This window comes from Physeter macrocephalus, chromosome 8, assembly GCF_002837175.3.
Source record: "Physeter macrocephalus isolate SW-GA chromosome 8, ASM283717v5, whole genome shotgun sequence".
In the NCBI taxonomy this organism is placed as follows: domain Eukaryota; kingdom Metazoa; phylum Chordata; class Mammalia; order Artiodactyla; family Physeteridae; genus Physeter; species Physeter macrocephalus.
Window position 1 is genome coordinate 71,508,844 of NC_041221.1, and position 24,625 is coordinate 71,533,468.

Here is a 24,625-nt window from a genome sequence, read left to right on the forward strand (position 1 = left end):
TCGAGCTGGACTCAGAGAAAGAGCCAACTAGCAAATGGAATTATTCTGTCTTGTGAAAGGTTCCAGCCCTTTTAAAACTCGACTCAGAGAGATAGAAAACAAATATTCTTGGGAAGAAACTGGGTTTGTTAGTACTTGGAGAGAAATTTTCGGAAAGGAAAGAACAGTTCCCCTGGCCTCAGGAGCACATTCAATGTGAAATATTACTGTTTTTAAAAGAGTTAAATTTATCTTTGGGTCATTTATCTGACTTGAAAATAAATGGATCTAGTCCTTACTTAAAAAAAAAAGATTCAGAATCCTGTCTTAAATAAAATGATAGTTCAGTAAATTAGGTGAGATGCTCTCAACATCAGCTCTTCACTGAAAACAGCTGGGACTTATGGAGGTGTTTTCAGAGATCTTCAGGAGTTGGGGGATGGACGAAATGTGGCAGAAGTTAGTTCCAACTGCACGCGTTTGCCTCGTCCGAGCTCTTTACGGTAAATGAAGCGCGTGCTTCATACTTAACTTGTAGTGTAGTCAGATTCTCTCAGCAGTTGACTAAGCAGGTGGAAGGTTTATTTAGTCAGAGGAATGACTGAAAACAATGAAGTATAAACCCATCGATAGCCATTCCAAGAAAGAGCTATTAATGTCTTCTTTTTATTTTCCCACGAATCCCTTTTTTGGTTTGTTTTCGTAACCTTTCTAGAATCTTGAGTGATTTTGAAATGCTTGCCATTTGGTCATAAATGTGGCGAGTGAATGGGAGCCTGCACACTTGGATGTGATATATAGCAGTTGACCCACCAGCGTTGGGGCGAGCTTCTGAGGTTGGTTCTGTGAATGCCCTTTCTTCTGGCACCGTCAGCAAGTAGGAAGTGGACCAGGAGAGATTTGCTCTTGACAAAAGAATGATCTGCGTCCTAACTCTGAATGTACACTGTTTAGATGTTGCAGTGTTTGGTATGGTCAGTTCCCTTCTCTTGTCCTCTCCCCTTTTTAATTAGGGTGGAAAATGGAGAGTTTACTGAACAGAATTTTGAGTGGAATTTTAGGACTATAGGTATCATCTAGTCCAAATTGAGGGAAAAAAAAAAATCCAAAGAGGATGAAAGATGTCGTGTTGGGATACTGGAATCTCTTCATAAAGCAGGAATCATTGTAAGGTATTTTCGTCTTAGACCTGTATCCAAAAGGGTATCTTTACAAAGACTTTGCTTTAGTGAAGTCTTCAATCAAAAAAATGGCCCTGGATCAGGAATTCTAAGGACAGGGTCATGGGTATGTTTCCTGAACATGAGTTTAATATTTAAGTCATTCTTACCTTGGTGCTGGTCTGAATAGACTGATAATTGTTTGAGTTAGTCACCATCTGTAACTTCCTTTGTACAGTTTTAATGTGATTTAAGGGAAGACACCCTTGGAAGTACTTAGCTATGGTTCATACCTATAATCAATCATGTTTCTTTTTGGTCTTAAAACTTTATATAATACAGAAAAGTAGATTGCATAAGTACAGTCTTTGTTTTTCAACGAGGCAAATGAAGCAGTATCTTAAATTAAATCAGGGTTTCCTGAGGTTCCGGAATCTTACTCCTAAATTTTCCACTGGGTAACCTCCAAATCCTTCTCTTGCCTCTGTCCCTAGTTGACATGAGTCAGGCCACGATTTGTACCACGAATGGATATGATGCTGCCCTGAGGCTGTACTTGCTGGGGAGAGAAATCCTTCAAGGGAAATAAATCTAGAATGGAATGTTAGTCGCTGAGTGGCTCCAGAAGCATTTTAGAGCTTAACTTCTGAGCTTCTAAAGGGGGGTGAAATTTAACAGCATCTAATTTTCTAAAATTACCAAAGGAGAATGGTATCGGCCTCTGATTTGCAAAGTACTCACTTTATAGTACTCTCAAAGTTTTTGTCGGATAAAAGCTTTTTCCTTGCCACAGATGTGGAAGGAATAGCCCTCTCTTGCTGATAAAGGGAAGCTAGTGTTGAACAGGAACAAACAGTGAATTCAGGGCTTTTCCAGAGCCTTTGGAGGTATTCATTCTTGACCCAGCTATATGCGAAAAGCATCTTTATCCGGGTCAGCCTGCGATTCAGCCTCATCATCTACTTCAGCAATGGAGTAAACAAATGTCACTTGTTAGCTACTTCTTCCTGACCCTAACGGATGAAGCATGAATTTGAAGCCATGCTCCATGAAATAGTCCTTGGGGGAAATGGGTTACTGATTTTATAATGATAGTAGGGTTTGGGGAAAACACCTAAGCGTGCTTAAAATGATTGTATGTATCTTCATTTTGATCCTCAGCCTCACTGCTTTCATAGTATTCTTTTAGGATCCCAGCCTGACTTGTCCACACTGCGCTGCTTCTTATAACTTGGAAACCGAGGGCAAGAGAGAAACATGCTGGCTGTCAGTGTGAAGCAGCTACTCCCCTTCTAGCATTGGTGTCTGTGGTCTTTAATCACTCTTCTAATGGAGAGATTATAATACACATGTTCATCAGAGTTCTTATGTCAACTGGAACATTATTTATGCTTTGCAGAATTCCCAAGAGTGGTGCTTGGGACTTTGGTCTACAAGACATTTCTCATTAAAATGCAGATAACATCTTCAAAAACCACAAAGACGTGGGCTTTGCAGGCTTGGTAACTGAGTGCCTTTGTGGTGTGGTTTTATTCTTTTTTTCTGAAGTACCTGGTTGCAAGCAGTGGGACACTGAACTCGTAGGGACGTATTCACTGTAATCTTTAAAACCAAGTAGCTGTTTATTCCATATAGCACATCGTTCAAAACAACTTTGATGACCCCAACTGGATGTTTTTCTGGTCTTAAATGATAACACCCTGAACTTATTTATTAACCCGGTCTTTCTCTGCCTTCCTTGACCACTCCCCTCTGCTTTTCTCTTTATCTAGTTTCTCTCTCGAGGATCACAAAAAAAAAAAAAAAAGAAAGAAAGAAAAAGCATATAAAATCATTTTGTAATCTTATAAGGGGTCTAGAAATTGAAGGCATTATTGTCACACTTCTTTCACTGTTGTGGTGTGAAGCGGATTGTTGTTGAAGCACTAACGGCGAGCATGGTTGGGTGTCTTAAATGATCATCTGGTCTCAGCTTTGCAAAATCCACCATGAACTGGAGCATTTTAATGATCTTGATTAGACCCAATCTCATGATCCATTCATAGCAAAGTACTAAAGGACCATATATGTGGGTGTATGTTTTCAGAGAAGATTTTGCCTGGAATTCTATAGAAGAATTCTGCAAGCAGACCCTGTTAAAATCAGCCGTGTCCCTCTGATGTGACGCATGAAGCTTTGTCTGTCATTTCCATTTCAGTGTGATTGTTTATCAGACCCTTCCCTTATAAGAGACTGGTTTTTGAGCGGGGGTGGGAGGGGCGGGGGGGAGTGGGGGAGTGAAGGGGGGTTGAAGGGGGTGGACGACAAGAGAGACCGCGGGGCACTGAGTGGTCTCATGGCTTGGGGAGGAGGCTTAACAAGAGAGTGAGATAATGGAGGAAGGAAAACATTGCCAAGTTGAGAAGAAGGTTTAGGAAGGGAAGATGGAGACATTCAGGACAAGCCTCCTGGTTTTCAGCTGTGTCGAGGCCTTGCCCTGTTGAAGAAGGTCAGTGCATCCACCAGGCCACTTGTAGCTTGATGACCAGCCAGGTTGGGGTTGCACTTGTCCTGTGGTAGAGAGCGGCCTCCTCAGGGCGTGGCTACACCAAGGAGAAGCAGATGTGGTACGTAGGCCACTGCATAGTTCACAGTCTGAGCTGGGAGCCCCAGAAAGAGATGAGGGCTGCAGGGCCCAGCCAAGCCCGGCTCACCTCCACATCCTGTCTCATCTTTCTCCTCTTCAGTATTTTGAATTATAAGAGCAAGTAAAGGGGTTCATAACTCAAGGAAATATGATAGATGACAGTAGAAGCTGTCCCCAAAGTTCCGTCTACCTGCACATTTCACCGCCTCTCATCTACCATGCAGACATTACCATGAAGGAGTAGCCCAATAATACAGGCCTGACCTTTAGTAATTTAATGTTGGTCCTTTCATGCCTTTGTCTTACTGTCTGTGAAAGACCCTAAAAGGGAGCAATGTAGTCTTGACAGTCGGGTAGGATGGGGGAAGGGGGCTTTCACCGCCCTGTGAAGTTATGATACTTTTACTTGCATCCTGCAAAGCAGTATTCTACTTCCTGTGTTGGACTATTTTTGCAGAACAGGTTAATTGACATTTTCAAACATTCACTGTATATGGTGTTACTTAGGGTTTTGCTTGTTTGTTTGGTTTGTTTTTTATTTTTTTCTAACACCATAACATCTTTTTATTGTTCATCAGTAATCTCTGAGTTATTTATATACCATCTTCAGGTGCTGGGTAAGGAAAGATCTATTACTTATGGTTGCTAAAATCGTGGTGATACGTTACTTTAGGGTTTATATTCAGTATTGTTAACAGAAATAGATAACACAGTTGCTCAATTATTTTCAAACAGCAAGTTCAGTTCGTAACATTGTTCAGAGAGCGCTTGAAAAGATCTTAGAAATGATCTTAGAAAAGATCTTAAGCCACTCTGTATAGTTTATGTCTAAGAAAACTGAGGTCCAGAAAGAGTCAACTTAGAGGAGTCCAACATTCATTCATTAAAAGGTTTTATGTGTCAGGCACTTGACAAATCACAGGGTCCAGTGATTGACACCCTTGCTCTAGATCCCTGCCTAGAGACACCACCCAGTGGAAAAGAGAGAGAGGTGTCATTTGAACCTGAGTCAAGCTAATTCTAAAGTGATTGCTCTTTCATTGACATTAAGTAAACTGCCTAAGGTCTCTTAATTAAGCACCTCAAATGGATCGTAATCTGTCCTAAGTTTCATCTTGCAGTTGTCCTCTTAGAACAAAAATTCTTGAACATTTGGGGTGAAATAGACCCCTTTATAAATGCATTCAGTCAGTTGGTCACATCCTCTGTGTCCTGGTACAATGAGTTTGGGGCACATTCCAGGAGTGACCTCCCAAAGCCTATATTCTCTTGGTGATCTTTAGCCACTTCCTTGAAATATGGGTTTACTTCTGAAGTGAAGCTTCTCTGGCTGTATGGACGCAATTTTACAAACCGCACACTTCCTCCTGAGAGCCAGTTTCCTGGGTATCACCGTAAAGTAGCACATTCTACCAGAGTTTCACCTGCAGAGTCAAACCCTAAAACCATTCACACTGACACCTCAAAAGCCATGCTACCTTGATAAACTCTCCGTGTCAACTGCCTTACAAAGGGCAAACTCTTGCAAACCTCTCCTTAGAAGTTCAGGCGTGGTGCCCCTCGCTGCCTTCAGGCCTGGAGGTATCCCAGAAGGAGCCCAGAGGTCTCAGCGGGTCGCTCACTGCAAATTTCTGTTCTTTTCTCGTCCCCTTTCCTGAATAAGAAGTTTTGATTCAGTGCCTTTTAGCTCTTTCTAATGTTATCACATCATCTGAGTTAGGAGCTGCTTGCCACTTCCAGCCTCTGCCACCCATAAAACATTTCACATTTGGAGAAAACAATAGCAGCTTGACTTTTTAAAGGAAACAGCTTCTCTTCTGGGATCAAACTGAAAGCAGATATCTGAGCTGTGAAACTTTTTTTTTTTTTTTTTTAAGAAGTATCTGGAGCTGGATTGAAGCGTCATGTTCCATGTACTTGGACAAAGTCAAGTTTTAGGACTAGATTTAAGACTAGAAACAAGCAGCATGGCACCTGCTTCGGGAGAGACAGCCTTTGACAGCACAAGCTTCCTCTTAAGTTTCTCCACCCTTGTCCACAGCCCTGTGCTTTAGCAGAAGTTTGAAGTCCAGAACACACTTACTGTTAAAACCCACACGGTTGACAAATAGTCTCCAAGGTTTTATAAGAATGGAGACATTAAATTATATGTTCTGGAAAGAGTGGTTGTATTAGAAACTGGGAACATAAAGATGCTGGGCTGTAAAAAATACCCACATTGGACCATCTTATCAGAAAGAACACTCCCTAAGGTGCCTGCCTGTGCCTGTGAGAGTAGGTAGACATTTTGACCTCCGCCCTTTTATTCTGACTTCTGTTCATTTATCCTGTAGCAAATATCAGGCATGTTAACGATCCCAAATTTTATAAATGAAATTATTGCAGCTCACGCTGTCAGGATGTGAACCTAAGCAGACCTCATATTTTCTGACTTAATAGCCGGACTGTAGCAGCCTTTCCTTGATAATGGACGCTTCTGTCAGCTGCAGTCAGCAGCCTATCTCTAACAGGAGGTACCCAGACACATTGAATGCAAATTTTAAGGGTAACCAGTAACAGATGGAGAGCCACCAGATGAAGCAATTTTACTAATCATGGCATTTCTGAAGAACCGACTTATAGGTCTGCCTAATGTCCTGACCCCAGGCCAGGCACTGTGATGGACACCAGGCCTCTGCTGCCTAGTCTTCCAGAAGGTTCTTAGTGTATAATGAACCCTGCAGGTGCCCCAGCTCCCAGTCAACCTGGACTCAGTGCCTTCCCAGTAGGGTTAAAGCTGTGTACTCATTACACACTAAAAGTAAAGAACTCAGAACTCTTCTTTGATCTTTGGGGATATAAGGAATATGGTTCTTTTTTGTATATCTTTTTAGTTTTGATCCCAAAGCTAACATCTTCTGCAGATAACCAAATTCACACTGAGTCAAACTGAAGGCTGTCCTTCTAGGGCTGTGCTGCCCAGTACAGGGTCCACCAGCCACATGTCACAGTCACATGTGGGAAATGTGGCTGGTCTAAATTGAGATGTGCTGTGAGTGTAAAAAAAAAAAAAAAGAAAAAAGTCAAAAAGCTCATTTACTGTGAGTGTAAAAAAAAAAGAAATGAAAAATGTCAAATAGCTCATTAATAACTTTTATACTGATCATATTTTGAAGTGATAGTCCTTTGGGTATATATTATTAGATAAAAGATTAAACTTTCCTCTGTTTCTTTTTGCTGGTAACGTGGCTATTAGAAAATTTTAATGTATATGGCTTACATTTGGACCACACCATCAAAGGTACTGAAAGCCCTCTTTCTCTGAATTTCTGGTATAAACTCAACTATTTTGCATATTCTGTTGGATTTCTTTTCATGTGTATCTGTGTCTTTTCTTCCAAAATGAACTGTTACCTGGTCAAAGACAGGACCTTGGAAATGGTCCATCTCATACTGTGATTTTCAGCGATGGAGAGGGTTAGTGTTCCCTGTGCCTCGGGAGTTCTCTCCTTTGTGGGACAGAGCACATATGCTCAACATCCTGTAGAATATCACAGAATTCAAAAAATGTGGTTAATAGGGACACGGGCCAGTCAGAGAGTGCTGTTCTCTCTCTCTCTCTTTCTTTTTTTAATATTTATTGATTTGGCTACGCTGGGTCTTAGTTGTGGCATGCGGGATCTAATTCTCTCACTAGGGATTGAACCTGGGTCCCCTGCATTGGGAGTGCAGAGTCTTAACCACTGGACCACCAGGAAAGTCCTTAGGGAGTGCTGTTCTTGAGCTCTCTGCTTTCCAGGTCTGTCCTTTGACTGGAGAACTCTAGTCAGCTTTATTTTTTTTCCTAACTCTATGGTCTGGCTCTTGGCCATCCCAGTTTCCAGAGTAGTGCACTGGGCTGCACCAAGGAAAGGTGCAGTCTTTAAAGAAAACACGTGCCCTGTGGCACTCAGAGGGAATGACACACAATTAGTACAGAAGGATCCCTTGCAAGGAAGGTGCCGTTTTGTTCTCTAAACCGCTCTCAGTTAAGTCCTGGCTCTGACTGGAGCAGCTGTGTGAGCCTGGACAAAGCACTTAATCTCTCTGAGCCTCAGTTTTCTCCTGTGTAAAATGGGGATGCTGATAAAACCTTCCTCATAATCCAATAACTTCACTAAAGCAAGTTAGCACAGTACCTGACACAAATGTTACCCGTTATTATTATTACTATGGTGGTAATGAGAGCCTCAGCTACTAAGGGCAGTCTTGAATGTTTTATTCCTGGTCTTGTGTGATTTGGGATGATTCCTACTGCCACATTTTTGAGAATGAATTATTTTTCAGATGACTGAATGGCCAGTCCCAGTCCCAAGTCCAGAGGTTGTACTGGACTTGGGACTGCTCTGTTCCCCAAACCCAAAGATCTAGGGTTTGAGGAACAGAGCAGTTTCCTCTGAGTATCTAATTCACCCCTTTACCTCTTTTATCACTGATGTTTGTACTCACTGACTGCATAGCATAGATCACCCGCTCATTTTGCATGGACCCGCCCATCTCTTAGAGCCCAGCCGGGCATTGGGCGGAAATCTCAAGATGTTGAAAGGAACTGCCTTTACAAGCAACTTGATTCAGAAACTCAGAAGATGGTGAACAGGAGAAAAGTCCCTGTAGGAGAAATCACAGGTGAAGTAGAAAGAGCAGGGCCCTTGGATTCAGACAGATGTGGGCCATGGTATCTGCCCTGGCAAACACTAGTCAAGCGATCTTGCCGTAGCCATCTAACCTCTCCCGAGTCTTTCCCACGTACACAATGAGGCCGATGGACTTTGCAAAGCTGTTACCGTGACTCAAGGAAATGACCTAAGGGGCTAGAGCAGGATCTAGGCCAGTGACTGCTCAGCCTCCTGCCTTCCTCACTTGGCCTGACCCTCACTCTCAATTTCCTGATCTGCCCTCCCCCCGCCCCCCTGAATCATGGTATATAGAAGCCAGTTAGTGTTACATTCCCTGACTTGTAGCAGCCATGGCTTTGGAGTACATTTAAGAACACGTGGTTACTTGTCTTCCGTTAGATCCACGTACAGAAATGTGAGAAAGGTTTCAGTTCTTTTGAATTTACTGTTCATTCTGGCAAAGTGAAAGTTTATATCTCACTTTAAAACACTTTCAAAAAAGTTTCCCCTTCCCTGTTAGAAATTATAAACTATCTTAATGAAATATAACTAAGTTTTGCCGTTTTCCCACTTACTTATTAATTTATTTAATTTATCCGCCCCATATTTGAAGTAAGTTGTTGCTTGATGCAACACCAGCCATCCCCAGGTGCCTGTGATTTTTGCCAGCTTTGCAACAATATGGTGGCTGAAGGGACTATAGAGTTATTTTTAGAGTAATCCATGATTAAATGCAATTTAGTATTTTATATTGGCCCTGTGATCTCCTTGATTTTAATCTTCAAATCATGGAATTTTAAGAACTAGAAATTATTTTAGAACTTCTTATCTAAACTTTACCACTTCAAGACCCAGAGATATTAAATGTTTTCCCCAAAGTTCCCCAATCTGTTATTGCCAGATCTAGAACTCATGTCCTTACCTATCGTCTGTTTCTTTTTCTATTATGACACAGTGGCTTTTCAATTGTTTTTCATATGATACAATGATAATCCTGCATAGGTATGGCATTTAATAGCGCTTTTTTTTTTTAAACAGAAGTCACAGAAAGGATGCAGTGTGTTAAAAGACCCTGATTTTTAGTTTCTCCAATAGATTACGTTCAAGTAATAGCCAAAAAGTATTTTACAGAATAAAATGAAAGTCTTTAGTCTTTAAAAGGCTAATGCAAAAAGTGACCAATGGGGGGAAAGCTAATACAGCCTTTTGGATTAATTTGCTTAACTTCGCCTAGCCCCTTTTCAAAAATTACCCAAGCTCCTGTTGAAGCCAGCAAAAAACATCTGTTGACTTATTTATAGCCACAATTTCTAAGAAGCATATTCTATAGCAGATGAAAAAGTAGTTGACAGCTCATAATTCATAAAGTTACTGAGGCCTAATCTAACAGAACAAAATGTACAAGACTCGCTCCCGTGGTTCAGGCCCTATCACTTCCCTCTTAACTGAAGACAGAAATGGTGCAACAAAGTGAAGCATAGGTTGTTCTGGTGGTTAAGAAAGAGGCGACTGGGTCCTTTCTTCATTAACAACATCACAGGTATTGCAATATCGCCGTTGTAGGAAACCAGCATTTTTCTGACCATTCCCACTTTTCACTGGAAGTTTGAACAGGGTGCGACCTACAGATTGTTACCAACGTATTTTCTATCAAGAATCTAAAGGGTTGATGAAAATGACTGATTGAATACTTCTGTATCTGGGGCAAGCTTAACTTTTTTCTTCATTCCTTTTCTTTGACCACTTGTTGTATTTGACATAGCCACTATGATATAGTCAGCCCTGCTGACTTTTAAGCAATTATAAAAATACACCCACTCCTCAGATGTCACCTACCTATATTTTTTAGTTCACTTCTGATCATCTTTTTGGGAACATAGTCAGATATCTTTCTAAAATCAGTATGTTTTATATTTTGCTTCTGGTCTATCTGTAGGACCTCCTGTCTGTCACAGTTTTTTTAAAAAAAAGGGTAGATTAGTCTGGTACAAATAAGTCTTATAGCATAGTACTGTTTATTACCCTGTGCTTTTTTTTGAGAATGTAATGATATGATCCAACTGCTGCCCAAATTGACCCATCTAAAATTGTTATCCTGAAAAAGAAAATCATATCCAGAGCAAGTCCATGGATTTCTTTAGCTGAGAGGTAAATAGCTTCTTGTTCATTTCACTTGATTTTTGTACATTGTGAGATGAGAGAATTTATTAGCCCACAAGAATTACTCACATTTGTCTGAGGTAGTGAAAGTATTGCTCTGTTTTTTAAAAACTCTGATTCCTCACACAATTGTTAATGGTTGTGTTTACTTTTGTCTCACAATTGCTACCCTTTATTGTATATGTGGATAGGTTAGTTTTCTATCAGTGATTTTTTTTAAAAACATTTAATCAAAAAGTATGATTAAATACTATCTTCCCTTCTTAGTTTTCTGTGCTAGCTGATAGGGAATTTTCTATTCGGTTATTTTCAGGCCCCTTGTCTTTCTCGCCTTTATTTTCTTTTTCTTTCCAATCCTATAGATACGTCATCTTTTTCCTTTTCTCTGCCTCTTTGATCATGAGCATTTTAACTCCCTTCATTATACTTATTAGCATATCATATTAATATTTCATTTTGGAATCTTTGAAATATAAGTTTATATATATATATATATATATATATATATATAAATTTTTTTGGTAAATTTTTTGCTGGGCCCTTTCCGCATCTGATGATTAACGAAAATAAGTCCATTTGTACCTTGCTGAAAGCGATGTTAGCCAGCTATATTTAGCTAAACAAAACCCATTACGTCCTTGGGGAAGAATGTGCTTAGTTTAGCCTTATGAGAAAATATTTAATAAATGCTGTCCTGAAAATATTTAGCCTGGCTGAGTGGACTGGCAAGAGTTTAATCCTGATAAAGCTGAGGTGATGGCGAGAAGCTGGCCCTCCAGTCCAAGCTCAGGTTCAACAAACGCACCTCTTGTCACTAAGGGTTGTAGCTGTGGGTGTCTCCTGTTGCCAAGTGCTTCACCACCAGTATCCTGCAAAGATTTTCCATCCCCTTCTCATGACTCCAGAATGGTGTCATGCAGCAGGTCTGCCTAAGGAGGAAATGAGGCTCATGGAGTGGTTTTATGGCCAGTTTGGAAGTTGATCTGTTCTTTAAAATCCTAGCTTTACCACTGACTGCTGGCATGTCTTTGACCAACTTGCTGAACTTAGCCTCAGTTTCCTCCTCTGTAAAATGGGGACAATTATAATACCACACAAGATTCTGCACACGAAATGAGATAAAGCACATAAAGCATTGAGCAGTTTCTAACACTTATTGTTCCATACTATCAGTAGTATTGGGAACTAATACTACTAGTAGATGGGAACTATCAGTAGTAGTAGTACTAGTAGTAATGTGTTAGGTCAGCCTTTCTAATATATCCTTGCCTTCCCACCACCATCCCCCTACCCCCTAAATTTAAAGAGCTGAGTTTTCTTGAATGTGGCAAGGTAGGAAAAGCTCTGATGTGGACATCAGAACTGAGTTCTAGCCCTTGTCCTGAACTTCTGTGGGACCTTGGGCAAGTTGTGACCCACGTGATCTCACCCCACACAGTGATACACAGACGCACAGAGCAGTAGTAATAAGGTCACACTACTTGATCTGCATTTTGCTGGTGATCTTTAAATGAAGACTTCCATCAGCCAGAACCTTGCAAGAGAAGAAAAATGCTAATCTCTCTCTTTTGGTATCTAATTGGGTATAATAGCAGATCTAATTAGATCTGATAGCCAGACCCTCTGAGTTAGGCAGCCTCGCTTGCCTGACACATGTTTAGATGTTGGGCCACGGGATCTGGTATAAGATCAGCCCATGAAGCCAGGACATTTAGGCAACAAGTTATCAGTGTGGAGGTTAATCGTTGGGAGTCTGTCTCCCACAGAGATCTGGATTTCCTCTCTCTGATTGGTGGAGTCACTCTTAATCCTTGCTACTCAAAGTGTGGTCTGAGGACCAGCAGCCTGGGCATCACCTGGGAGCTTGCTGCAAATGCAAAATCCTGAACCTCACCCTGATCTACTGAATCAGGTTATTAATCCACATTAAAGTTTAGGAAGCACTGCCCTAAACGTCTGCCCTTGGGAGTATTCTGTCTGACACAGAGGGTGTTTACTAAATACCGGTAGAATTTGTATTCGGCATTAATTTTTTTCTAGATTTACAGCTTCTTTCCTCTCTTTGGGTATAACATGTTGATGTGTTAGGTAGCTCGGATTGCCGTGACAAAATACCATATCCTGGGTGGCTTAAACCACAAAAATTGGTTTCTCAGTTCCGTTCATGTGGCTGAAGATCTGAGATCCAGGTGCCAGCATGGTTGAGTTCTGGTGGGGGCCCTTACCTGGCTTGCAGACAGTGCCTCATTTTGTGTTCTCATGTGGCAGAGAGAGAAAGAGGAAGCTCTCTGGTGTCTCTTCTTATAAGGGCACTAATCCCATCTTGATGGCCCCCACCCTCATGATGTCATCTCTACTTAATTACCTCCCAAAGGTTGCATCTCCAAATACCCTCACATTGGGAGTTAAGGTTTCAACATGTGAATTTGGAGGGGTGCAGTTCAGTCCACGGCACCTGATTTCTACACCTTACTTTGAGATGCATCCAAAAAAGTAAGATGGGCTGATGGAAAGATATGTAATAAATATAGTAAATATTTAAATATAGTAAATGTTAGTTATGGAGTCTAGGATGAGGATATATGGACATTCACTGTACAGTTCTTTCTGGTATGTTTACAATTGTCAGAGAAAAAACCCTGCTCTTTCTTTAGTTACTGGAACAGAAGCTGGTGGTTCTTTTCTGATTTCCATCCGGGCTTTCTTAAAACTGCCTCACTGGACAGCTTTGCCTCTTCGGCAGTGCCCCCCTCTGCCCTCTCTCCTTGGTCAGCCAATGTCCTGCTTCTTCGCTGTTAGTTAGTGAGGTTCCAGCCTACACCGAAATGCTTCTTTCTGGTCTCTGGTTTCCCCAGTAGTGTCCTTCTGTCCAGTTTCTCTCTTACCTCCGCCCTCTCCTGATCAGAGGATCCTTCAATTCTTGTGAGATTGGGGTTTCTCAAGTTACATTGGAAGAGCCTGCTGTATTGTTTTTAAGCATTTCTACCTTTGACCGTGAAATCTGTTGTCAGATAAAAGTGGGAGAGAAGTGAGTGCCATGTTCTGCCCCTAGGGAGAGAGCATGGCTCACCTGGGGCCTCAACCTCCCTCTTGTTCATGGGGCTCCCATTGTTTTCTCTTTATGACCTTAATTATATGCAGTTCAAGATGTTTTCTAGTGACGGGCAATGTACTGACTTGTTTATTTGGGGGGAAGCTCAAAAGCTTGTGTTATTAGGGTCATTTTACTTGAACACACCAGAAAGTACTATGGCTGCCCACTTGTAGGATGGAGCATCCAGTATCTGTGTGTCATGTGACACCCTTGCCACAGTTACCCTTAAATTAGCCTTGGTGTGAAATTCGGGGAAACTTATCACAGGTTTCTCTCCTTGACTGGGACTTGTAGACTCTGGTGGCGAGAAACAGGTCCAAGCTGAACTCCGGGACACTATTCATGAGCTTTGTGACCAAATGACTTAATTTCTCTCAGTCTCCCCACCTTTAAATTGAGGGTGATAAGGAACTGCTATGAAAAATAAGTGAAAGCATGTCTGTAAAATACTGAGTGTGGAGGTGAGAGTCCTAATTGATGTTCAGTAATAGTCATTCACCCAAGAAACTCAAGGGCCCATTGGGTATGTGTCACATGATTTTCCCTTCTTTCCTTCCCTTTTGGGGCCTCTCAGTCACACTTCATACAAAATCTTTCTAAGCCAACAGACCAAAGGATCAACTTCCCTTATAGACCATTAGCCTCCGAAATCCCAGGGACTCAACTATAAATTATTTTCCTGGTGGGGAGAGGGGGGTGTCCCCTTCTCTTCCCCATTTATCTCCTGCCCAGAATCTTAATTTGCTGTACGCTGTAAATTGTAATCTTTAAATCAGACTCCAATTTAGGTGATAAGAATCACAATTAGGCTAGCCTGTCAAAGATTAAGTGTAATCTTGCATTTCAATCTCCACGCAGAGGCTTTAGCCGAGGTCATCAGAAGCGAAGCTGTAATGTCTGCTGTAATGTTGAATAAAGTCTTTGCCTGCTGTTTGTTTCCTGTATAGTCTCTTGTTTAGAAATACATTAAATGGGCAGAGGATCTCAGATCCCTTTCATTTGTTTTTAAGCTGTGAAGCAGAAGAGATAAACGGGAGAAGATAAACTTAAAGATATTAAAGACTAATTAGTTTAGGGTGTCTGAAAAGATTTGCAAACTTCTTGTTTAAATCTGTTGACAACTCTTATTAATTCCCTCTGACTAGTTATCCCTGAAAATAGTGTAGTTATGGCTGAAGATTTACTTTCACATCTACTCTTTCTACTCCCATTTTCAGTTGCCCCTATTTTTTTTCCTTCCTTCTCCTGCAAAAGAAAAATCCTTGTTTCCACCAAGTTCAGTATCCTTCCAACTTCATCTTTCCTTTACATTCAGAAAACTGGAGTATAATAACTCAAATAGATAGTCCTTATAGGAGAAAGTACAATGTATTGAAAATCATGTGATAATTTAGATATGACTTCTGAAAAGATATTGAGTGTTTTTACATGTAGAAAGGAAAAATGCAGATGTCTACCCTAATTAAATGTTTCCTGTTTGCCACCTTAAAAAAGTATTGAGAATTCTTTCTGTCTTATAATAATTTCTGGTGTTAAAATTTGCCATTGCAATTGGGTATTTTAAAAATCTGTGAATAATAATGAAAAAGATTACATGAATAATTCTCAATTAATAATAGCTACCCATTAGTTTGTGCTTGCTACAGTCTAGGCACTGTGCTTACCCATGTTTGTTTATACAGTATTCATTTAATCCTTGTTACACTTAAAATTATTCCCATTTTACAGATGAAGAAACTGGGATTCGAGTTAATTAGCATATCCAAGATTACACTCAGTAAGTGGCAAAACCAAGATTAAAACCCAGGTCTCTTTGGCTTTAAACCTGTGTTTTTAATAATTTCTCTACTGCTGATTAAACAGGTGTGTTCCAAAATTAAGGAACTCATAATTGGTGGTGGTGGGTTTTTTTCTTTTCTTTTTCTTTTTTTTTTTTTTTGCTTTATTTCAGTTTTTAGCTGCATTATCTTAGCCAGCATTTGTTATGGTTTTGCCCATAGAACTTGAGAAGTTTAAACCTTCAGAGTATTAACCATTATAAGCATAAAGTATGAACATGCTTATAAGGTTTATTTAAGAAAAGTATAGGGGGCTTCCCTAGTGGCGCAGTGGTTGAGAATCTGCCTGCCAATGCAGGGGACATGGGTTCAAGCCGTGGTCTGGGAAGATCCCACATGCCATGGAGCAACTAGGCCTGTGAGCCACAACTACTGAGCCTGCGCATCTGGAGCCTGTGCCGCGCAACAAGAGAGGCCGCAACAGTGAAAGGCCCGCGCGCCGCAATGAAGAGTGGCCCCCGCTTGCCGCAACTAGAGAAAGCCCTCTCACAGAAGCGAAGACCCAACACAGCCAAAAATAAATAAATAAATAAAAATAAAGTAACTTTCATCTAAAAAAAAAAAAAGTATAGGGATTTGTTAGATTTTTGCCCACCAGAATGTACATTTTTCATTTGAAAGAATGAGAGAGACTGTTTTAGGCAGGACTAAAGTTTTGATTCAGCTACAATTTAATAGACAAGCATCTTGATTTAATATTGATCCACACTTTGCATTTACTTTCTTTTCTGTGTATTTGTATTACATTTTAAAAGGTAAGTGGCAGCTTTTTATGTACGTCCAAGCTGCTTCCATCAGTAATGGAATACTTGGCTTGGGCAGTCTCTGGAGTCCCACAGTTTCAGCTTAAACTTTCCATTCATCGCTTCCAGGCACTAACTCTAAAATATCCTTTTTTATGGAGAAGGACTCCAAAAGGTGTAGCTGTGTGCCGGTTTCATCTTGCACTTTGTAGTGGCGTTGGCACCATTTAACGTGAGGCATGCCACTATCTCCCACACACCACTGGTGCCCAGGGACTGTTCAGGCCTGTCCACGTTAGTGATTTGGGAAGGGCCTAAGTCGGGAGAGAAGGCTCTCTTCTGTGTGACTCGTTGTCACCAGGGCAAAGGGGGAAAATAGAACTAGTGGAAAATGCAGCACTTATGATGTGTCATCAAAAATTCTTTCTACAACCTGGGACACCTACTTCATTGGTGTTCCTGTTAAAGACTGATTCCTCTCTTTTTTTGAAACAATACACGTCTTGGTTTCACCACTGCTTTTAGACCCTTTTGCTGTTCTTTCTTATCTTCTTTCTCCTTAAGTAATACTGATTTCTTTTGATGAAAGGTGATTCAGCCAAGTGAAAAACTGGTGTTGGCTTGTCGTAGAGGAATCTAAAATTCACCCAGTTTTAAGAGTGGACTTGGCTCTCCAGACGTGTACACTGGCTACAGCAGAATTCAAAAACCAAAAAACATTCCTCATTCATATATAAAAATCTGTCTGAAAGGTGAAATCAAATGAGAATTTACATGTAAACTTGAGGATCATGCTCTGCTAATTTGTGTTTTGTTTAATAGCCACCATGTACGATCTCTACATTTTGTGTGTGTGTGTGTGTGTGTGTGTGTGTGTGTGTGAGTGGACTTGGCTCTCCAGACGTGTACACTGGCTACAGCAGAATTCAAAAACCAAAAAACATTCCTCATTCATATATAAAAATCTGTCTGAAAGGTGAAATCAAATGAGAATTTACATGTAAACTTGAGGATCATGCTCTGCTAATTTGTGTTTTGTTTAATAGCCACCATGTACGATCTCTACATTTTGTGTGTGTGTGTGTGTGTGTGTGTGTGTGTGTGTGTGTGTGTGTGTGTATTTAGTTCCATTATGTTTTAGTTTATTGAACTGTATGATGTGGTACTTTATCATGGACTTTTCAAAGAACAACTTGCCAAATTTGGTACTTCCTAGCAATTGTCATTTCCTATTGGAATATTTTTAAATGGGATCTAACGGAAGCGTAAATATTGACCTTGTGTATTTAATGAAATTACAGGAATAGTTGATTTTAGGATTGTTGAAATAATTAATATTTTGCTTTAGAATGCTTTTTAGACTTTCACTGTTAATTGATCCTATTGCCCGAAATAGAAAATGTGAACTTTAAAAGCTTACTGGGTGAAGCTTCCACATCCCATATGTTTAAATATTTTAAAGGGGAAATGGATTGAATCATAGATATTGTACTAAAGAATAGGAAATCCTTGAATTGTTATTTTAAAAAACCTTGTCTCTTTGTAAAATTTACCTTTTAAAACTCCCATTGAAAAACTTTGATCAGTTATGATGCTTTAGACATTTGGGTAATAAGCTTTTTTCAATATTAACAAAATTCAGTGGTAAATTCACTCAATGTGTTACAAAGGAGTACCTGTACTTCCTAATATATACGTCTAGTTTTTTTCTTTGTAAAGTATTCTGGGGTGTACTTTGAGAAAATTATTGTTATAGATACCTGATAGCCATCACAATGCTTTTTAGAAACTTCATGTAGTACTTGTATGAGTGAAAGAAATGATATTTTGCAGCTCAGGATATGTTGCATGGAAAGTAAACTACCATGTTTTGCCAAAGAAACATTGAAAGGACTAAGGAAAGGCTTTTTTTTTCCTCCTTCTTCAAGCTGAAGTGAAGAAGTAAGAGTGGCAGAAACAATTTTATATGTAGTATTTGCCAACCCAGTAATGTAACAACTCTTGGGTGCATATTTCAATCACAATTAGGTGAAATCTTTAATTATCACTTAATTTAACTTTCATATTTGCCTGCAGAAATGATTGTGTTGATAAGATTCTGAAAGGAGATAAACCTTTATTAAGTAATTCCATTTTTAGTTGCCAACTTTAAGGGTTTTTTTCTTTTTTTAATTTTAAAAAAATGCCTGTGTAATTTATGAGGGAAGGAAAAGAAGAACGAGGCATGTTAGTTGGTTGAGTGTAGTGTGGATATGTGGGTTCATGCATTTACTGTTTAATCTTTAGCTTTTTGCATTTGGCCGTGCTGAGATCTGTAAGTTTGAGAGGGCTAAGAAGAGATGCTACAGTGAGTCCTAATTAATAATATTTCTCTACAACATATCTCTACCTTTATGTTTTCCTTCTGTTACATGTGCTGATAGGATGATATTTCATTTTGCTCAGTGTAGAAGGCATCTATGAGGGAGGCTGTTTTTGTGAGCTGATAATCTAAGGCAAAGGGAAGTAGTTTATCAGAGGAATGAGATGCTATGCTCTTTCATTTTATAGTATTTCTTTTTTTATTTTACAGTGCTTTTAACTAAAAAAACTATGAAACTTTCAAGATATTTGTATTTTTTATTATAGTTGATTTACAATATTGTGTTAGTTTCAGGTATACAGCACAGCGATTCAGTTTCATATATATATTCTTCAGATTCTCTTCCCTTATAGGTTATTACAAAATATTGAGTCTAGTTCCCTGCGCTGTACAGTAGGTCCTTGTTGGTTATCTATTTTATACATAGTAGTGTGTATATGTTAATCCCAATCTCCTAATTTATCCCTCCCCCCACCCCAAGATATTTGTATTTTTAAGTGCTTTTCGGGTATACTCATACTTTAACAGATTTGGGCGACATCATTGCTGGATTTTTTTCAGGTAGGGGGTGGGGGTCACCCGCATGGATTTGCTTATCATATATAGCATGTCCGAAAACTTACTACTAACCCAAAACAGATGACTAGCTCCATTCCTGGATATTCTGATTCTGGGGGTTTGTAGTCATACCCAACATTCTGTCTTCCTGGCAAGTTCTCCACATGATCCATAGGCACAGGCCAGTAGGGGAAGCACCAGTGAGATGAAGCGTCCATTCAGCTCTCTGCATCGTGACTGTCTGGCAAGTCAGCGGCATATCTGTCCTGCTTTCATGAAGTGCGAAATGTGTTCAAGTGCTGTTGCAGTAGGACAAAGTGGCCCAGGAAACGGAGTGATAAATTTTGTGTGCCCTGCGCTCAGATGTTGATAAGCCCCGTGTCCAGATGCCATGTCCTCTGGGACAGCTTTTAGTGGGGTCTTTGTAGCACGAAGTCAACTCAGGAATCTTTCATCTGTTGTTGACAAAACTGGCCCTTGCTCAGGCTATAGCACTGCGCTCTTCAATAGTGTGACCACTAGCTACATACAGCTATCTCATTTTAAATCAACGAAAATTAAAAATTCACTTCCTCCATTGCAATAGCTACATTTCAAGTGCTCAGGCGCACTTGTTGGGCAGCACAGCTAATAGAACATTTCCATCATCACAGAAAGTTCTTCTGGAGAGTGCTGCTATAGGATTTTCTTCCATAACTTAGCTCTTCTCCTTTTATCCTGGGTACCTGGAATGGCTAATAGTGTTAGGTGGCAAGATCACGTTACTGTCTATCTCAGGTAATAGTGCCACCTAAAAGGGTCTTCTACTACAGGGTCTGGGTTTCCGAAATGACGTAAATCATACCTAATTCTCTAAGGTCAAAATTTAACATAATCTCACTTGACTCTTGTCTTGTGAATCTGTTGTTTTTCTATGCCGACTCACTGGTAGAAAGATGGGCTTCATTAGAAATGTGCTTAACATGATGTATGGCTTATAATAAAAATCACACCACTAAAATCTCATTGAAGCAAAATTGTCAGTATTTAGTCTTTCTTATTAGATTATTAGATTATATTAACTATTCCTAGGTGAGAGTATATACACAGCATTGAACCTTAAGTGTCTACAAATTGTTTATTGATGGCTGATAAACAGACTGCACATGTAGGTATTTTCATGAAGACTGTCATTTTACCATTTGTATATTTTGTACTTTGAGAAATTTGAGATGAGTATATTTAGCTCCCTCTCCTGGTATATTAGGAGAAAAATATTTGTACTTTACTTTCATATATTTTTGGAGTGAAAATACAGTTATCAATGTTATGTTGAAGGGCACTATTTGTGTCATCCAATTAGACTTTTTTTTTTTCCTTTGTGTCATTTGGTAAAACATGTAAATAAAAGCGTGGAAACAAGTTCATGAAAGCATCACATTTCTTAAGATATTAACTGACCAAAACATATGTAAGCAAATAAAGGCTTTTCAAGAGCAGGTCCATGGGGATTTAATTTGCATCTCAAGTGGCCAGGGATCATTTGTACTGGCTTCGGATCTGATATTAAGCCCACCCCGCCATTTGTGGGGCTTGGGGCAGAAATACAAAAGGAAGGCCAAGCAGCCTGTGTCTAAATATTTTAAAGTTATAAATCATATATTGATTGTTAACAGACTGTTCAGTGAGATATGTTCCATCCTCCTACCTGGGCAGTTATTTCTTCACAATGACCAGGAAGCCAGATTTGAATTAAGAGTTCTTGGCTTCTCAGTTCTGCCTGAGAGTGTGGTGATATGGGGAGAGCTGGTTCCCAGCCCACCCCTGGCTTGGCCCTGCGCTGCCAGGACCTTTGCACGTCCAGACTCGTTCCATCCTGAGCCCCACTCCCCACAGCCCTCACCCACTCCCCAGGTCCAAAGGGGCACCCCTGCAGGAAGGTCTGCCCTGGGGAGGATGGACCTGGGGAAGAGGCCCGAGAGGCCACTGGGGCAAGGGATTCCAAGCTTCTGGGAAGTGTTCTGAGTGTGTCTTAGGAGAGAAGCAGTGGGCGTGTCCCCCTGGCCCCCCAAACTCATCACACTGTGGGAAGAGGCACAGCTGGGGGGCGGCCCGCAAGGAGCCTTCTCAACACAGGGTCCAGTACGGGCTCTCTCTCTCGTTCCGGCCCGAGGTTGCTGCCATCCCAGTAGAACTACATGACTTTGTGTTCTAGTCATCTTCACTGATGTTTACTGCGTTGGATTACCCCCGATTAAACATAACCGTGCAATTGTGTTTATTTGCAGCTTCGACTCTTCCAGACCTTGCAGAGCAGTTTGCCCCTCCTGACGTTGCTCCACCGCTTCTTATCAAGCTCGTGGAAGCCATTGAAAAGAAAGGTAATCCAACTGGTAGAGGGAATCGGTTAACGGGTTATGGCCTGATTTCGTGGGTGTTATCATTTGTATTTGTCTCGTGGACATTCATTAAATACACTCCTTGCCACCTGTGCTGGACCCACAAGCTGTTTGTTGCAGTGACCTGGGGAGATAATCTTGGTCTGACTTCTGACTCTACACTAACATGTAGTTACTGTATGGAAACTGTTAACTTCTCCCTATTTGAATAAAGAGAATTAACTTGCTCCTCAGTGGCCAGGTGATGTTGCCAAAATTATTGACATGCCAGATAAGATGAATAGTAGGAGGTGACTTCCAGGAATATTTGGTACACATCTAGAATAGACACTGGATGGAAACTGGAATGTCTCTCTGGCCGCAGGCTCACACATTCTCCAGAGAGCTTTGTTTTGCATACTCAGTCTGTTTTGTGTCCTAGGTCTGGAATGTTCAACTCTATACAGAACACAGAGCTCCAGCAACCCAGCAGAATTACGACAGCTTCTTGATTGTGGTGAGTGTCACAGAGCTAGAAATACACATGGGAAAGACGATTCTTACCTTTCTGTTTCAGGTAAAGCACAAAAACATGTGAGCTTAACTGTGCAACATTCTCAGTTTGAAGGGAGCTCAGAAATATGCACACTTCGCTCTGCCCCGTTATGGTAAGAGGGCAGACCTCCGATGTTTGTCTCGAGTTGGGGTGTGTGTGCCTGCCTGCCTGCAGGTACTTGGCTGTCATCATAGCCATGAGCCTCTGGGTGCTGTCGAAACTGCAGAGGAGAGAAGCATCTTGGGATTTCTCTGCCTCTGCTTATCTACCATCTTTCTGTGACCCTGCCATTGGCTACATCTAATTCATCTGGACCAGTTAAAATATTATTTATAAGTCTGTGTCATTTAACAAAATGACACTTTTCCCTTTCTTTCTGTCTTTCTTCCTTTCTTGCTGGACTTTTCATGCCATATTTACATCAAGTAACATCATCATATTGTTATCTTCTGTAATGTGCTGGTAAACCAACTCTCTGGGGGGAAAAAACAGCCCTGGTTTGTAGCATTTACCCACTTCCATGGTGTAAATCTTCTCACCATGGTTAATTTCAAGCTACCAATGTGTTATAACTGAACTCTTGGGAAGAATTGTGAGCCAGTACAAGTCGGCTCAAGCAAACCATTGGTTAAATGCCATCAATTAATTTAACCAAGTGGTGGCTTTATTATTTGTCCCTTCCCTCCTTTGCCATACAAAATAAAACTGTACAAATGTAAATTTACTGGCCATCATTCTAGCAAGTCATCTTCTACATCAACTTCTAGAATCTCTCAGATCCTTCATTCCCTCCCAATACTTTTCTTTTTATTAATAATTTTTTGCCTCACACTATTTTAACTGAATTTGGGTGTTTGAACCAAAAGGAGTGAAACCCAGTTTTGGAAGAAGCACTTTCAGACGTGCAGTTATGCAAAGAATGCCCACATGACATTTAATAAACGAAAAAATTTGAAGTGTGAGGCAGCTTCAAAATGAGGCAGCTTATGAAAATTTCTAGAAGAGATGTTTCTGGGAAAAAAGAAGGAGATTAGATCTTTATCAGTCGATAGTTTTACTTGAAATGCACCACCCAAATGTTTGAAGCTTAAAAAAAAAAATTTTTTTTTGACTTTCATTTTTCCTTTGTACATGGAAATCAGTCTTACACACACACAGGGCACATCCTCCTACACACATCCAGAGTAGGTCATTAGAAGTTGACTGGCAGAAAAATCAAGGTGAAAAGACTTGTTTTTCTTTATCTCTAACAGCTTTACCAGGGTGTTAAGGAAACACCAAATTTTGTCCTAGCCAATTGAAATAGAGATACGTGTTTTGGTCAGAAAATTGGTCAAATCGAACATGTTAAAAGTCACAGGAAATGTTTAGACTTCAGAGACTGATGAAATGGGAGTTATTTGTGAAAGAGCAGTTACGTTTTTAAATGTGAGCAAAAACAAAATGATGCAGTTGGGCTTTAAAAAAATCTTCACACCACCTGTGAGATGGAATAAATAACCCAAATTCACTTCAACAAGATATTTTGAAAGACAGCTTTCTTTCCACATTTGAGATCAAAACACACATAGAAAACTGGTTTCCCTTGGATTCTGTTCTATAAAAGTGAATTTTGTGGCAAAACAAAAAGAGTAAACATTATCTCAATTTAGGAGTGAGGATCCTCCAGGACTGTTTCCAGCTTAAGGATTTTTCAGTCTATAAAAAATCATAATATCCGGGAGGAAGCTCAAAGATAAGTCACACTAAAAACAAAAAGTATGGCTTTTAACCAACCCCATGAATTACCAATGTCTGAAAAGGACAGACGTGGGTGGAGGACAACAGCCTACATTTATTAGCACCTACTAAGTTATTTTATTTCATCCACACATCAGTCTTGTGATACAAATATTAGTAACTGCTGATGGTAAAGCCGTAACTTGCATCCAAATTGTTCTGACTCTAAAAGCCCTTATTCTTGTTTTTCCCCCACTATATTGCCCTAAAATAAAATATTTCTTTCTTGTTTTTTTTTTTAAATTTTGATGGTGTGAATTATTTTCTTTCTCTCTTTCTCTCTCTCTTTTGGTTTCTCTTAACCTGAATTAGGCTTTTCCTTTAAAAGTTCTCATTACAAGAAAAACCTATGTGTGTGACTCTGTGTGGTGATGGATATAAACTAGACTTACTGTGGTGATGGTTTAACAATGGTCTATACAAATATCAAAACATTATGTGGTACACCTGAAACTGAGATAATGCTGTATGTCAAGATACCTCAATTTTAATTTATTTTTATTTTTTTTAAAGAAGCGGTAGAGATTTTTTTTTTTTTTTTTTTTTTTTTTTGGCCGTGCCACACGGCATGTGGGATCTTAGTTCCCCGACCAGGGATCGATCCCACGCCCCTCTGCACTGGAAGCACAGAGTCTTAAACACTGGACCTCCAGGGAAGTCCCAAGATACCTCAATTTTAAAAATCAGCCTAGGGCTTCCCTGGTGGCGCAGTGGTTGAGAGTCCGCCTGCCGATGCAGGGGACACGGGTTCGTGCCCCGGTCCGGGAGGATCCCACTTG

General features: G+C 40.2%; 1 protein-coding gene across 3 annotated transcripts in view; it reads left to right on the forward strand.

Moving 5' to 3' along the window:
- The window catches only part of PIK3R1 (phosphoinositide-3-kinase regulatory subunit 1), an 87,279-nt gene that overhangs the window by 36,568 nt on the left and 26,086 nt on the right, over nucleotides 1-24,625 (forward strand). For all 3 annotated transcript variants that reach the window (XM_024129269.3, XM_024129339.3, XM_007108325.4), the window contains 2 exons: nucleotides 21,422-21,514; nucleotides 21,954-22,028. In XM_024129269.3, the coding sequence (XP_023985037.1) occupies nucleotides 21,422-21,514; nucleotides 21,954-22,028 (168 nt within the window). The remainder of the gene's footprint in view (nucleotides 1-21,421; nucleotides 21,515-21,953; nucleotides 22,029-24,625) is intronic.